This window comes from Parus major, chromosome 6, assembly GCF_001522545.3.
Source record: "Parus major isolate Abel chromosome 6, Parus_major1.1, whole genome shotgun sequence".
NCBI lineage: Eukaryota > Metazoa > Chordata > Aves > Passeriformes > Paridae > Parus > Parus major.
In genome coordinates, this window is record NC_031775.1 from 15,333,615 (window position 1) to 15,350,821 (window position 17,207).

General features: G+C 38.7%; 1 protein-coding gene across 2 annotated transcripts in view; it reads left to right on the forward strand.

Moving 5' to 3' along the window:
• Nucleotides 1-5,300: 5,300 nt before the first annotated feature.
• TNKS2 (tankyrase 2) overlaps nt 5,301-17,207 on the forward strand; it is a 28,933-nt gene continuing 17,026 nt past the window's right edge. Inside the window, exons 1-8 of one of the 2 annotated variants that reach the window (XM_015633426.3) lie at nt 5,301-5,505; nt 10,609-10,833; nt 11,779-11,874; nt 12,526-12,562; nt 12,871-12,946; nt 14,408-14,502; nt 15,034-15,100; nt 16,784-16,970. In XM_015633426.3, the coding sequence (XP_015488912.1) occupies nt 5,301-5,505; nt 10,609-10,833; nt 11,779-11,874; nt 12,526-12,562; nt 12,871-12,946; nt 14,408-14,502; nt 15,034-15,100; nt 16,784-16,970 (988 nt within the window). Of the gene's footprint in view, nt 5,506-9,121; nt 9,242-10,608; nt 10,834-11,778; nt 11,875-12,525; nt 12,563-12,870; nt 12,947-14,407; nt 14,503-15,033; nt 15,101-16,783; nt 16,971-17,207 lie in introns of those variants that run through there. The other variant, XM_015633427.3, reaches the window with a different exon arrangement.

A 17,207-nucleotide genomic window follows, 5' to 3' on the forward strand; every position in this document is an offset into this window, starting at 1 on the left:
AAGAAGATTTTAAACCTTGCTTGCAGGAGCATAAGAATTGTCTTAATGGAGCACTTTTTTTCCTCAAAGAATATCCATCACAAGATGTGCTCTACTTTTCTTGAGACATTGCTGGTTACAATTAATTTTAAGGTGTGGGAAAAATCCTCCCAAAGGAGAAGTTTCTAGTTGTAATGATGTTTTAGCACCATGAAAACTTATGCTTAGTAGGACATATACATAACTGTGCTCACTTCTCACAATCTTCCTTTTAAAAAGAAAAAATTGTATTTACTTTTATAGATTTTTACTGAGAATTTCTGACCATTAGAGTGTGACTCTAACAAGCATTTAAACATAGTTCCTACTTTCTGTCACTCAGTTAAATATATATTGCATAAATATATTCTTCACAGTAAGTCTTAGGATTTTAATGGTTTCATGTCTGATTTTAATACCACTGTAATGACATTCCTTCTTCTCACCACAATTCCTCTCTGGATCACTGCCATGGACTACTTTTCAGCAGAAGCCTTCCATTAGAAATACTGAAATTCACTGGATTTGACAATTATTACTTCATGGTGAAACTATAAAAACTTTTTAAACTAAGTAACTTTTTCTTAGGCTGAAATCAATAATAGCCTGTTCATTTTCCTATTTTTCCCCTGGACTATGGAACTAGCTGTTCAAAGAAGCCATCATTTGAATTGTTGAGAAATTGCCTCTCAAAGATCTGTCCTGAAATAACAACTTGAAAGTCTACGTGCAACTATTTGGAGTGGTACACTACTACTTTCTTAAAAAACACTGTATTTAGTTTCTTCTTTGCTTTCCTTCACACTGCCTGCTCTGTATGATATTTACATACTATAGGCAACCAATTTAGGTATCCAAATTAAAAGTATTGGCTTCTTATGGCATCACTGGAAAGAGGAACAGTGTTTCAGAGGGTAATTAAAAGTAAAACACTGAGAAACCTGAACACTTTTGTTAAATGCCTAGGACAGATTGTGAAGATGTCTGAACCTTCACGAAGCCTTTTTTATTTTTTTGCTTTTAATTGGGACAGAAAACAAATACTGAAATTTGTTAATAAAAAGTTGCTTGAACTGCAGTTTAAATGCATGGGGATTCTCCTGTTACTTGTTGGTTGCTTCTCTGAAATATTCTCCCTCAAGATGATTTTTCGAGAGAATTGCTCTTTCTCTATTACTATCTCAGTCAGTTCTACACAGATTATAACCTAACTAGCCCATCATTTTTTTCTTTTGATTGGTTTCAGAAAAAATAATTTCATAGCTGGACAGATATTCTGGTTTGCCTTTAATTGCTTTTAGCATTTTCATATTATTTTACCTATTTGAGGTACAGAGGAATCTGTTTTGCTGGCATCCCCGGTGAATGCTGATCTTTGGCCCTACTGCTCCTCTGCTGCTTGTGGTTTCTTCCCAATAAAAAAATAACAACTTCCCAGGCCTCTGCCATGTCCCCATACTGGCATCCTGTGTAATTCTGCTTTGCATGCAAGGAGCCTACGCTTTTAAAAAAGCTCTCTGTCATCCCAGAGTATTCCAGGCACTACAGAGAAGCAAACAAGAGCTCCCTTTAAGCCCTCTAGACATGATTCTGTCTAGCAGTTTTTGACAGAAACTGGAACAATTTTAAACAAATCACAGGCATCCTGGACCGAAAGCTTTTTTATTCTGTGTAGTTTCCATGAACTCTCATGCACTCATCTGTGCTGCTGGTATCTAGATCACAAGCTTCTTCCTGCCACTAAAAGGAATCTTCTCCAACTGCTGTCACTACAGCTGGTCAGGAAGCTGCTGAACAATTATCTTGGTTGCTGCATACACAGATACAGTATTTTACATACATGTAAATGGCCTACCATTACAGCTTGTTAACATCTCCCAGTGTACTCTCATCTCCTTGAGGGAGATTTTGGCTTTGTTTGCTTCTCTTTGAAAAGCTCAGTCTCTCAACATGTCACCATCTCCATGTCTCTCTTTTTTTTCTTTTATCCTTTTATTATTCCAGAACAACATTTTATAATTATTATACTTTACCCCCAACTGCTGGTAAAATAAAGGTGGTACATAAAAAACACCACTAACTACACATGGGTAACTGGCAGAGAAAAAGAATTTGTTCCTGCTTGTTTAAGAGACATAGCCAAAGTACTTGAAAAAACTACAAAGAAATAAGAAGGAGAAGGGAGAAAGTTTCTTTAAAGATCCAATATTACACATACTCCCTGATGTACAGCCTGTACTGCTTTGATTTTGCAGTGAGCCTGTATTCCTTAAATTGATCTTTTCATTTAGAAAAAGAAGCTTGCACTGAGAAAGTTTCTATTTATAGCTATAAAAATTTAGTAATAAACGACAGGTCACTTCTGTTTCTCTCCAAAATAAACCCTTTTCTTTCTAGGAATGTTTTATTATTTCCTGAGGTACACATTAATTATCCCTGGCTTGGGATCTTTTTCCCAAGTCTCATCTGGAAATACTTCAAATTGTATAAATTTAAAATCATTCTCTTTTTGGAATAAGCTACGTATCTGAACTCTTGGAATGTTCTACTTATTCTATCATTTTACTTTTCGTCCAAGAACAAGGCAAAGTACTGCAGAGACCAAATAGTAAGAAGTGGAAAATCCTCATAACATGAAGGACTGACAGCTGAAAATCCTAAATCTGATGGACTGCCTTGTAGATTGGCATGAACAATGTCTCTCCCCATAAGTAAGCCTTCATCTCCTAAGCAGAAAGGAAAATTATTTATTTTTAAGGCTGCTTTAGTTTTTCTATACCAAACAGTCTCTATTTTTCTTTTTCTATATCTTTCTCTATTTATTTCTATTTTTCATCTTTTTCTTTTTTCCCCTCATTTTTTTTTATTTTTTTCCCTTTCCTTTTTATCTCCTTTCCTTTCCTGCCCTCTAGTGAACAACTAAGCATGTTTCTAAACAAACTGAGCACACTTCCAGAATACTTCAGGTTTCTGTTTTGTGAGGTTATGCCACCAGAATAAAAACAAATCAAAGGTAGAGACCATTGGTATATCACAAATTACACTAAAGGGAATAAGAGCGAAATGTTTCTGAGCTGTTCATGGCTGAGCCTCTCAGACTGGGTTAATAACAGGCAGGTTACAAACCCCCTGCTGCCTCCAGAAAAGTCCCTGCCACATGTATTGGGTGAGATTTGGCATATATTTCAGCTGTGGTTTTCTAACCATGCTATTGTACACAAGAAAGAGGAAAATATTGTATTTTATAGATTATTTTCTCATAAAATGAATAAACATAAATCACATTTTAAAGGGGGGTATACGTATGGTGAATCTCAAAAGTCACTGTGAAGGCTATTAGGACATACCAGTCCTAAAAGGTGCTGAGAGCCTTTTCCTCCTTGAATTCAAGGCTAATTGAATCCTGCTCTTACAGTATAATATTTTTTTAATTGTTTCCATTCATATAGACCTGCTGTAGTTTCACATTCGAGCTATCACAAAGACATGATGGCAAAGGAAATCAGGCTACTGGTAATTTAGAATAATAGTACCTTTTGTGTATAGTGATGTGGAGAGAATATTTAGTTTATTTCAGGCCATGCTCCTTACAATTGTGTTCCAGCATAACAGTGAAATATTTTTCTGGATTTAAAATTACTTAGAAGACCTGAGGAGCAGGATGTGTTTGTATTTACACAGGTATTTGCACTTCCACAGATTTCTAGATACAAAGTCCCTTTAATTTTGAAATGAAGGCAGTCAAGGTAGTGCATTTGCTACTTCTGCTGCAGGCTCAGAGAAGGTTTATGAACTCAAAAGCTTGTATAGTTTTTCCAGCTATGCTAATGATGATAATAAAAGATACAAACAGCAGCATTGCAGGTCTTGTTTTCAGTCTGTGGCACCTGCATGCAGGAAGGGAAGCTCTCATCATGCATGCTTTGGGGAAGTTGGGAAGGTCTGAGAGGGCTGCAGGCCTATGAGTCACATTTGATGACAGTTTATGTGGGAACATTATGGCCCCATGCAAAGCAGTGGATGAATTCTGTAAGTTTGGGACTCTGGCCATAGCCCGGCTATTCCCTGCCTGCTGAGCACAGCTTGAAATTTAAATGGAGACAGAGCGAAGCCAGTGGGATTATAGAAAACACACATGTCCAAGGCATCATGTTTGTCAAAGAATGTGGTTTCTGCCCCATGCTGGCTGCATTCTTCTGTCACGCTGCTGCTGTGCCTGTGTGTAAATTACTAAGATGAACAGGCCACAAGCATCAGACCTTGATCTGTCACTAGAGCCTGGTGACAGCCTGGTACAGCTTGTAGTCTCCCCCCACAAAAAAATCATGGTTGCGCTTTAGGCATTAGTATGGACCAGGGAGAGAAAATATGGATGGAACTGCCTTGTTTCAGGGACAGGGAGTTTGACAGAATGGAAGTGACTAGACTGTACAAATGTGCTAGATCTTTTTCCTTGTACTTAAGTGATTTAATTTCCTAATATAACAGTAGTCTGCAAGATGAATTGAGTTTGGAGGTACTCATCTCTGCATTCGCAACAGGAAGGTACTGACCCCATTCAACTACCTTTTCCAAAGTAAGTGTTTGAATATGGTATGAGTGAAAAAAACACATTTCAAAATTACCAATTGAATCCTCTTCTAGTTGGTCCCATCTGGGCCCAGGCTTCCCCATCAAGCTGATGAGGCTTACTAGAGGTGGCGGGGAACAACACTTTCCCTTTTCTTCCAACACTTGATTTGGCAAAGTCAGCTAATGGGGTTTTTGGATAGCTGTTCTTCGAGATTAATACAGAGAACTATGTCATTTATGTCATATAATTTCCATTTCACAGTTATTATGCAAGCACTCAGTTTCTACGGAGTCACAGTATTTTGCTATGTAAGGAACTGTGCAAGGATCACGAAGCCATTGGCACCAAAATGCAGTCTTACACATTTTGTAAGGGAAAAAAAGAGTCCCCGAACAGAAAAATCCCAACATTTAACTACTGAAAGCAGAAAAAGCATATTTGTTCTTCCGGCACAAAGCGCTATTGCAGTATTTTTCCTGCTACTCATCATTCTTTATAACGGAGCAGGGGCAGGTTACGGACAGGGTCCCCTCATGTCCGGCGCTGAGGCGCTGTGGCACTCCCACCGCTGGCCGGGCCAGCTCCCGCCATGGAGCCGCAGCACCGCGGCCCGGCGCTGGGAGGCTCCCGCCGCACGCGCCTGCGCACGAGGTCGGCGCCGTGAGGGGCGGCGGGGGCTGCGCGGGGCCCGGCCCGGCCCTGCCCGGCCATGGCGGGCCGAAGGTGCGCGGGCGGCGCGGCCGCTCTGGCCGAAGCGCCGGGCTGCGGCGCGGCGGCGGCCGAGCCGGCCCGGGAGCTGTTCGAGGCCTGCAGGAACGGAGACGTGGAGCGGGTCAAGCGGCTGGTGCGGCCCGAGAACGTGAACAGCCGGGACACGGCGGGCAGGAAGTCCAGCCCGCTGCACTTCGCCGCAGGTACCGGGGCAGGGGGAGCCGGGGGGCAGCGCCGCCTCCCCAGGCGCCGGGCAGGGCCGCGGGGTAGAGCCGGGCCGCTCGGGCCTCGCCGCTCGGGCCGGGCACAGCGCGGGGGTCCGAGCGCTCCGCGGGCCCCGAGCATCGCCCGCAGCCCGGCCCGGCCCCGGGACCGAGTCGGTGTCACGCACGCGGTCGGGGTCGCCGAGCGGTACAGCTGTGTCCTCTCGCTTATTCCCTTTTTCTTTTTTTTTTTTTTCCTCCTTTTTTCTTTTTTAAAAAAAGGCATCTGCCTTTGAGGACACATTTGGAGTGGGGTTTATACTGTTCGTGTTGTGACACGTGAGCTCTGATGGAGACACATGTACCACGTACAGTTCTTATGGATTTCAGCAGGCCTGTGCGTTTTTAGACTTGAACTCATGAAGGTGCTTGTCAGATAACACCGTTTCTAAGCTTTTTGCGTTCTTATCTTTGACAAATGGACTTTGTTAATTCAGGACGTAAGTAAGCAAACAGCTGACGTCACAGGACAACTGCTTTCACTGACAACAGGCTAGAAGATTGTATCCCACCTTTTCAGACTGTGACTGTTGTTTTAATATTGGTTGTTTTGGTTTAATTACAGCATTAGATGTAGGACCCCAAGACTGACAGGCAGAAGAAAACAGCAGCTTTTTTTCAGCTAAATAGTATGAATAGTAACAAAGATGCTTGTTACTTTATTAGATTGTCTTGGTAGAGGTTTCTGCTTCAGGTGTCCTTTCCTCATGTTAAGAGAGCTTGACTCAGACTTAAGAGGTCTAGGTTCTTGAAAGCCTCCTCAGGCCAGCAGTATTTCATAAATTCAAGAAGCTTGATCAGCAAGATGGCTCAGGAGACAAAATATCCTGTCAGAGGAAAACAATTTTTGTAGCGTTTTTTTTTATATGCAGCAATCCTGCCTCTCCCCTTATAAACTCCAAACTTTTAAACAACTCTGTATGTTTCAGAGCATTTTGTAGAAGGGAGGGATTGTTTTTATTTATTTGGGTTTTTTTTTAGGTTGAGGGTTTTTGCCTAAGATGTTTCTCATTCACTACATTGATCTAGTTTATCTCTCTGAACAGAGGTGCTCTGTCTTGACTTTAAATTACTCCTGATCTGTAGAAAGTCTTTTCTTTAAAAAGTTCATGTAGCCCTTAGATTTCTAATGTTAAACAGGTTGGTGTGTAAATGGGAGGCACTTGTCATGCCCAAGTCTTCTTCAGACTTTGTACAGAGAAGTTAATTGCTCCTCCCACCAGCCTGTAGAAGATGCTGAGAGTTTCTGGTTAACATGTGATAGAAAATACTTGTGTGATTTCTCAGTGGAGCTCTCTTTACCACCTCAGATCGAACTCTGGTGTTTTCAGCCCACCTGCAATAGGCTCTGTGTGAAAGGTGAATGTAAGTAGCTCTTGGACTTGTGCCTGACTGGTTTTGCATTTCCCCTATTATTCACAGTTGGAGTAATACTCATTTCTTTTGTCTTTGCCTCTAAAGGAGTCACATTCCAGGAAGTAAAAGCAAAAAATCTGTTGTATTACTGCTTTGTTTATCCTACTTGTCTGGGTGTTCTTAGAAAATACGTTACAAAACTTCTCTGACTAGTTTCATTCAGTTTCAATACTTCTGTTATAGAGGAGTTGAAGCTGAAATATACCGTGTATTGTATTGCCCTTTTTTCCTTTTTCAATGACATTCTGGGTCTGAACCTGGGTTTTATTTTTTAAGTTTTTTCCCAGATATTACCTAACAATATTTTTAAAAAATAAACCAAATTTCCTCTTTTTCCATGTGTCAGTTTGTAAAGGTGGATTTTCAAGTAAAAGATGTAAAAAGTAAAAAAAGCTTCAAGCTCTCCCTAGAAATGTGTCATTATCAGAAGTAATACATATTGGAGTTTTGCTGGAGGTCACTCTTTGGATTTTGTAATAGACATCTGTGTGTGATAGTTAAAGTTATCCTGAAGGTTTAATCAAGAGCCCACCACCCTTCACAGTAAAAGAGGCTTCGTCCTCTCCCATTATAAGCTGCATATACTTCCTCAAGTCAGTTTTTTTCATCACAGTGTGTGTCAAAGTATCACAAGGTTTTAAGGACTTGGCAAGTGCCAAAATGCCCTTCCTACAATCTAAAATTCATAAAAAATACAAACACGGTAGAGGAGAAGAATTTGAGCTAAGTTCTTTCTGTTAGTTTTTTATCCCATCAAAAGTAGCTGAATGTCAATTAGGACACAGAGTGACTGTAAATAAATACATTTTTTTAATTGCACCCAGTTGTACATTTCTACTATGATTAATAATTGGGAATTGTCAGCTTTTTTTCAGGGAACAAGTGCAGTGAGCTGCTTTAGTGTCACAGGTGGTAGAAGAGTGTCAGCTCGAGGTCCAGAGTAGCCAGCCTTTCTTACTGGCAGTAAAAAACAAGGAGTTCATGATGATTAAGGTGATACCTTGCACAGTTGAAAGCTGTGATCCCATTTAGGTGGTCTCTCGAAAAAAGCTTAAGAGCTAAATAAAACCCCTACTTCTTAAAAAATTATAATGTTTGAATTTTTTTAAGTGTTGAAATAGTTTTTACTGCAGCCAACTAATGGTAAAGAGCAACTGTAAAGAGTAGGCACTGACTGCCTTCCAGTGATAGCAGAGACTGTCCCTGCTTTCCACTCTCAGGGAAAAAGCAGAGGCAGAGACCATTGTGAAGTTTGGCCACTTCCTCTGTACTAGAAAGTTATGGGAAAATAATTCCCCTTCCATATATGGTGCCCTGTTGTACAGATGCTTCACCAAGGAAGTAAAGAATCCCTGCTGTGCACTCAGTGCTGGAGAGAATTTACAAAAATTGGTGTGATACAAATGAGTTAATTTCATCCACTTTAGCTGCAGGTAGCTGAGGGGTGTTGCTGTATGTACCCTCAGATACTTTCTGAATAGATGCAGGCTTTGCTGAGAGAGAAGCTATGGACTGCTCATGAATTGTATCTGATTGAACCTCTGTGTTAAATAGAGGGATCCAAGGGAATTCTCTATGCCTATAATAAGGTTTACTTCAGCTGATTTGCAATTATGATGTTGATTCCTGCTGAGGAATTTTACCTGTAAAAGCGTGGCTTTGCATCAATACTTTGAGGGGTAAGAATGCCTTCTGTACAAGAACGAGTGGTTTAGCTACCAGATATGTAACTTCTGGACAAAGAATTTGATCACAGTCTTCTCTAACATAATTGCAGCAGTCCTGGAGAGCATTTTTTGGTTCTCAGAGAAGAAAATACCAAACAGTCTGTCATCAAATAACAGTTTTGATTATGTGTCTGCAGGAACTCTGGTACATGTGAAGGTTTCTTTTGAGTAGTTTCTCAAAATAATTTATTATGATTCGAGTATATATTCAAACTATAAACAGACATTTTTGAAAGCTTGAAGAACCAAGAAAAATATCAGGACACATTTAAGCAAAATAACAGTATTTATAATACTTAGAAGAGCTAAGCATATTTAAGAATGAGAAACATGATGCATATAATGTAATATAGACAATAAGGCTGCATGGGTGTAGCTACTAATATTTTTTTTTGGCAGCAGAAATATGCATGCATGTGCAGTGAATGAATTACTGTGCCTGTGCAGATAAATTGGTTTTGCATGGACCATGTGTCTGATCCAGTTCTCATCCCAAGTATGCTGAGCTCCTGTTCTCTGTTAGGACAGGCAAGGTGGGTAAGTGTCATGGTGAGACTCAAAAGTGAATTTGCTATAGGGTCTGTGGTTCTATCGAAGGGGCAAGGTGCTAGTAAGCTAAGATTTGTATTGTTAGTATTGTATTTTGAAGAAATACATCACCAGTATTGTATTTTGAAGAAGCACATTACCAGTATAGCCTTGTGACTGTTACTGGAAAACACCTTTAAGTTCATGCTGTGATTCAAAAGTTTGACATAAAATGATTGTTACAATAATGATGAATCTGTGGTGAATGTGGTTCCTTACGAGACTTTTGAGGGAAGAAGAGTAAAGTAAGAATTTAACTAAATTATTTCTGAATACCTGTCCAGGCCTCTCCATCTGACATACACAGCTTGTCTACATGATCTTCCCCTAGCAAGTGGGATCCAGAAGTTGCTCAGTAGTGGCATTGGGGTTTTTTGGGAGCTCCAGGTGGTAAAAGTGCTTCTTGCTCCATAGAAGGGATTTACTGAAGTTTTGTGAAGAACATGCTATGAAAAGTTTTAGTCACAACTAAACTAAGGCTGAAAATTCAGTTATAACTGAAATGCTGACACTTGTATGCTTTGGTGACTTTGTCCCTGAAATGCTGTGTTGTTATCAGGAATATACACCATTTCTAGGTAATGGTTGCAAGGACTTAAACCTACCATGGATATTCTATGTGTGATTTGTAGCAAAATTTAAATTTGCTGCAAGCTGGGTATCAGTGGTGTTGACAACTTTGTGGTTATTCCCTCTGAGGGGGAAGCTCAAGACTTCATCCAGATCCTGATCTGTTCAGGAAAAGAGTTTATAATTCAGCTATTTAAAGCAAGAAAGGCCAAGTCCTGCACGCATGAGTTATTTCCCAGAAGGTACTTGGCAGAAGACTGATACATACTAAAATACGGCTCTTACCTGCCTTAATAATTGCTGAGACCCACAGAGACATTCATGGGACATTCAGAGACAATTCATGGCCATTGAGGCCTTTGGAACATAACCAGGTATAATGGCTACAAACAGAAATCCTAAAGCGTTCTGGCCTCATGTGGAGATAGTGGAGCAAATATAGATACAGTTTGATGTCCTAGTTCATTTGCCATTATATAAGTATGCAAGATACGGCTGAAATTTGAGGGAGTCCTATGCAGATATTGTTTCTGTAATCTTTAATATTATTTTTCTACTGAGTTCAATCTGATCTTTAAGAGTTTCAGAAACATCCTTAGTGTGTAAATACTTCTTTAGTAAAACATGGCACTTGTGATTGTCTTTAGGAGTATTATTGAAATTAGTTGGTTTAACCTGCACATCTTGGGCAGGAATTTCTCCTACCCCACCCTGAAGTCTTTTCTCCCTTTTCCTCTTCCAGGTTTTGGTCGGAAGGATGTAGTTGAATATTTACTTCAAAGTGGTGCCAACGTCCACGCACGAGATGATGGAGGCCTTATTCCTCTTCACAACGCTTGCTCTTTTGGCCATGCTGAAGTTGTCAATTTGCTCTTGCGGCACGGTGCAGATCCTAATGCTCGAGATAATTGGAATTACACTCCCCTTCATGAAGCTGCCATTAAGGGGAAGACAGATGTCTGCATTGGTAATTTTCTCCCACTCTTCCTGTGACTGACTCACTTGTTTTTACTGTGAAAAACCAAGAACCCTTTAAAGACCATTTTCACTCTATGGAGCCATGGCTAATAGAAGGGTTAAAAGTAAACATCTTTTGTAAACTACCATTCTTATCTCACTGTTAAAAGATAAAAGTTTTTGGTTCTATTTTTTATAATTGTCTACCTATAAAGGTTCACATTGACATCATGGGAAAAGTGTTTTAAAGTGACACGATGGAGCTAAATTCTTTTCTATTTCAGCTTAGACTCATACTGCCTTCTGCTTCTGATCACTGTGCAGTGGAAAGAACAAAAGTGATCTTAATAAAGGATTCATTCTGTGTTATGTGTAGCAACTGTGTTAAATTAGTTAAAGATGGGAAAACTTCAATTATATTGACTACCTGTTTTGCCTACACAGTTCTTAAGGGAAGTTCTTTAAGGAAGAGGTAGAAAGTTAGACACGTAGTCAAGAAACATTTCTTGATGGTGTGGTTTAATGCCACTTACTTTAAGAGAGCTGTAGAGCTCTAGGGAGCTTTACAGATAACATTGCCTGTTTGGCCTGAGTGTGAGTGCAGCATGCACAGCCTGCCACTGCTGTCTGCAGATTAGGACAGCACAGGATATGGAGCTGACGGAAAATAGTTGCTGAGTTTTTCTGGTGGGTCAGTCACAAGCTTTCAGCTGAGATTGTCTCTGTCAGTCTGTGGTTGTTCTCTTTCTGATCTGCTTTTTTCTCCTAAAATGTGTCTAGACATGTTTCATCAGATATGCTGGTCACAGATGACATTGCAGAATGCTGACATTAAAAATTTGAGAAAGGAAGTTGGGATGTTTCTTTTGTTGCTTGCAGATTACAGTAATGATATGTCTCATAAACCTTGTCTTGTAGAATTGTTTTCTCATGGAATACTTTGGCATTTTTGTAGTACTGTTGCAGCATGGTGCAGAACCAACCATCCGGAACACAGATGGAAGGACAGCTTTGGATTTAGCAGATCCGTCTGCAAAAGCAGTGCTGACTGGTAAGTGATAATCTTCAGATTTCTTTATGCTAGTAACAGTTGAACTGATATAACACAGTAGTTTGGGGGTTGTCTTTTTGGTACTACTTTAACTTGTTTGTGGTTTATGCTTCGAAATAGAATTCCCTTACGGCTTTCATCATCTTAGCGATGGCATATATTCTGGATAGCTGATCATGCTAGTTCAGTGATGAACTGTCAAATTTTTTGGAATCATAAGATGGCTTAGGTTGGAAGGGACCTTAAAGATCACATTGTTCCCACCCCCTGTCATGGGCAGGAACATTGACTAAACCAGGTTGCCCAGACCCATTGCCTTAAACAAATCCAGGGGCAGAGAATTCACAATTTCTTTGGGCAGCCTGTTCCAATGCCTCACTACCCTCAGAGTAAAGAATTTCCTCTTACCATTTAATCTAAATCTCTCCTCTTGTAGTTTAAACATATTTCCCTTTGTCCTATCAGTACCTGCATGTGTAAAAACTCACCCTTCCTTTTGTTTAAAAGCTCCCTTTAACAACTGAAAAGAGTATTTGTAATACTTATAGTATTACACTTATATTCTATAAAATATTAGAAGAGGAGGATAAGTAGTGAACTTCACATGTAGATATTTATTTGACAGCTAAGAAAAGCCCTTTTTTCTTCTAGGTGAATACAAGAAGGATGAACTCTTAGAAAGTGCCAGGTATGTATGTTTGGAAAATAACTGGAATTAGTTATATTTTCAGAATTTTGTGTAACTAATATATAGATATGTAGTCTCTGGAGCTTGCATTCCACCTAGATGCTAAGCTTTGACTGTTTTCTGTGAATAAAGCTACAAAATTAGTTGCATAAATGCATTTTTGTTTTCCCTTTACTGATGACAATACAGAGGGGAATGTGTTGCTTCAGATCTGTTGAACATTATCACAGTGAAAAATATATAACCAGGATAAGCTACTAAAAATTGGGATAAGAATATTTTTACTCATTTCATATCTTGTTTTTCAGGAGTGGAAATGAGGAAAAGATGATGTCTCTTCTTACACCATTAAATGTTAACTGTCATGCAAGTGATGGCAGAAAGGTATTTTTATGTAACACTTGATTTAAAAGTAGTTATCTCTTCCATAGTCCAGTTATTGTTTGACCAGATTTTAAAAATGTTACACATAGAATCTGTTTTCTGCTCTGTATGTGGGAAAATAAGATTCCACCTTTCCAGCAGACAGCTGAGGTTTTTTTGTTTGTTTTTTTAATCTTTAAAGGACTATGCAAATAATTCTATATAGGAGCAATAAACAAACAGCTTTTCAGTTGAAACTTCTGCTTGACCTTCATATCTCCAGTGACAAAGAAGGGAGGCCTTTTCACAGATTTTTGATCTTAGCAAGGAAAAAACACACAGGTGCTTTGTTTCACAGGCACTCTTAGGCAAATTGCTGCTCCTCTTTCAGGAACAAGCTGTTCAATGGTAAAGAAAAAAATGTTCAGATGTTCCAAATCTGCATTCTGAAAAATCCTGAGTCTTCTGTGTTCAGCCCCCAACCTACGGAAGGTTCAGGTTATTGAGAATCACTTTTTGGCATCCTTATTCTCATTAAATATTGGTACTCATTCACCCAACTTTTGATCTAGTTACTTCCCCTTTGTGAGGCTTTGTGGTGTGTATATATATATGTATGTATATGTATGTGTGTGTATATATATATATACACACATATATGCGTGTATATATATGTATGTGTGTGTATATATGTATGCACATATATATATATATATACACATATTTATGTGTGTGTGTATGTATATATATATGTGTAATACTGGGATCTCCAAAACACTGACGCATCTCTATTTTCTCATCTGATTATGAGGTTCATCCTCTAGAAACTGTAGAAATCTGGTTCAGTGGATGGGTTTGTAAATGCAGGGAATAAGATTTCTCCTCACTAATTTGTAGCTCTCCCCTTAGTACTGCTGATGCTTGAATGCATTTGCTAGAAAAGATCATAGAGCTGTCTGCTCTGTGGAGGATGAGAGTTGTGAAGACATGAAATTTCCCCTACACCCCAGTCACCTAGTACACTCACAAATGTGGATAACAATCCCTCTTCATAATTTTTAAACTTACTTCACTAATAGGCAGAGAGACTTCTTCATAGTTTAACAGTCATTTGTTGCTAATGGTCTTCCTATTTCTCCTTTCCCAAGGACATAATTTGTGCCAGCAAAGTATTTACAACTATGGTAGGCTAAAAACCCCAAAATGGCCTTTGTATTAGTGATGAAGTAAATTTGAAATTTGTGTTTATGTTGACTTCAAGAGTAGTCAGTGAACAAAGAACATAGTTACCAAATGTCTGATTCAAGCACACTGGGATGGTTTTTTTTAAACTTGTAAGTATTGAAAGACTTGGGCATTTAGTACTGTTAACAAGTTGTGAAAAAAGAAATACAAAATTAACCGTGATTTTGTTGTGGTGTTGTTGTTTATTTGATGTTTGTTGTTTGTGTTACTGATTTATTCTACGTTCTGTTGTTTCAGTCTACTCCATTACATTTAGCAGCTGGGTATAACCGTGTAAAGATAGTCCAGCTCTTACTGCAGCATGGAGCTGATGTACACGCTAAGGATAAAGGGTAGGTTCCTGTTTCCCTTTGTTCAGAATAAACAGAATTTGTTGAAAATTGAGGTGAAGTAACGAGCAGTAATACTGTTTAACCACAAAGAATTTCCAGCTTGAGACTGTTTGTCACCTTTAACCTTTCTGTTGTGACAGAAGTGCAAGTTGATTCGTTTTCACAGGTGAAGATATTACAGCATTGTTTTTGTGAAAAAGGATATAATTAGGGACACTCCTGAACATCCCCTGCACATAGTTCTTCTTGCTTGGGGTTCCAAGTCTGAGTGGAACCACTTCATCTGCAGCAGGACAATGCAATTCACTTGTCATCTGATTATTTTAGATGCTTACTGTTCTGATAAATGCTGATGGGATTTTCTGGTTTCTACAGCTTCTTATTTCCCCATAGTTTCATTTGAAAATTTATCATATTCCTTTTGTAAAAAGTTCAACATAAAGCATAGTACCAGCTGCAGTGTGTTAGATGCATTTGAAATCAATGTATGTGTACTAAAATAATCATCCTTCTCCTTTTTCTTCTATGTAGAGATCTGGTGCCACTTCACAATGCCTGTTCCTATGGTCATTACGAAGTAACAGAGCTTCTAGTAAAGGTTGGTCTTTGAAGAGATGAAATTGCATATTATTAAATAAGAGCAGTTTATAATAGACTAATAGAAGTTGCATATTTTTTATTTTGTACGTAGATTTACAAAACTTAAAGAATGATAAATTTCTTTTGCTCTACATGTTAGTGATTATTAAGCTGGAGTTACAGAATCTTCTGATTGCAAAGAAGCTTTTTCTTTATAAATGTGCTTTCTGTTTTTAACTTGTTCTGCTCCAAAGTTGAATATTTTCGTATCACCAAGTAAGTACTGCTTGGCTCGATCTTTCTACACTCACCCAAAAAAACCCAACAAACCCCACTGAAAAAAACCCTACAAGCTGAGTGATATTTTGAGTTTGACAGTAGAAGAGTATTTTAGAAGACAAAGCAATAAGAGGTGTTTAAAAAGAGTACTGGGAAAAATAGCAAATGCTTTAAAATTAAAGAGCAATCAGTCTTTTGAGGAAATTAATATTACAGTATCAGTTCTGGCTCTGAATTGTAGCCTTCGCCCCAAAGGAAGAGAAGCCCGTCAGTTTTCCTAACAAAAGGGAGCTCTTGGAACTGGTTTGTCTAGATTATGTTAGTCTTGAAGATAAGTATGATGCACATTAAACTAATGGCTTGAAGATGTGTGCTGCAGCATAATAGATGTACTCCACCAAAGGAGTTTTGAGCTGTGTGTATTCTCAGCTGCCACAGCAAATCAATATCATTGTAACAGCTGAGAGTGTTCTTCTATCTAACTCCAGACATTTGGCTGCTCAGGGAACAGCTATTTTGTTTTTGTGTTTCAGCCCCCCACTAATTCCATGTATCTTTCTATTTGTTTAGCAAAAAATTAAGTAAAAACACCTATTAAAATAATCTTACATTGTCGTAAGTATGAAGAGTCATGATGTTTTTTACTTCATGGGCCAGTTGTAAAGTGAATTTTTACAATGGTGGTACCAGACACAACCCCACAAATGAACTTTTGCCTGTGCACTACTTTGTGTTTTAACTATTTATCTAGAGTTATTTTCCATATTGGATTTCTGCTCCAGAGAATTCTGAATTACTTTTTGCAAAGCCATTCAGCTTTAAAAGAAGTAATGGGAAAGAGTATGTACTTGCTTACAGACTGAACTTGAAGTGCAATCAAAATAATACTGTACATATTACACATATGTTACTCATCCAAGAGCATTACTTGTAGAATCTTGTACTTAAATGTTTTGAATTTAAATTAACTTTGAGTGCCCATCTCATTTTGGATACCATGGCACTCATATCTTGGGGTATTCATATACATATTCACACAACATGTATTTATCTTAGTGCAGCTGGTTGTTCTAGACATTTTCTAGAGTTGTAGAGAATCAGAGCTTGATCACAGGTGACTTGGAGAATATGAATATTTCTCTTTCTCTCATTTCACCTGTAGCAGATCTCCCTTCCTTTCTGAAAAAAGCCTGAAAAGACTAGCTAGTCTTTGGCTTCTTTGAATGTACCTGTGGGACACCAGGTGATTAAAAACCACAATGTGCTGAAATGTTGTGTTAGATTGAAAATGAGTGTCTTGGAATGGTTTGCATATAAGCATTTATTTTTATTATTACAGTCTACTGTATTAAAACTAATAACATAGTCTTTTTCTAACGACCTGGTTTTGATTGCATCTTTTTTTATCCCTTTCCATTTCAAGCATGGAGCATGTGTGAATGCAATGGATCTGTGGCAATTCACCCCTCTGCATGAAGCAGCTTCTAAGAACAGGGTGGAAGTATGTTCTCTTTTGTTAAGTTATGGTGCTGACCCAACACTGTTGAACTGTCACAACAAAAGCACCATTGATTTGGCTCCAACACCCCAATTAAAAGAACGATTAGCATGTGAGTATAAAGTGGGATCAGTTCTACAGTTACAGCTTGTAATGTGTAATTAGATTCCCTAGACAGTGACCTCCCAGAAACCAGATTTGGAAAATGCTTACACTTTAAAACTAATTGTGCAATGTTCCGCAGTATATTTCACTGTTTATAATTTGAAAGTGCTAGATTTTCTGAATGTAGGCATTTAAAATAGTTTTACTGTCAGTTTTATAGTCAAGTTGTTGTGATGGGTTTTGT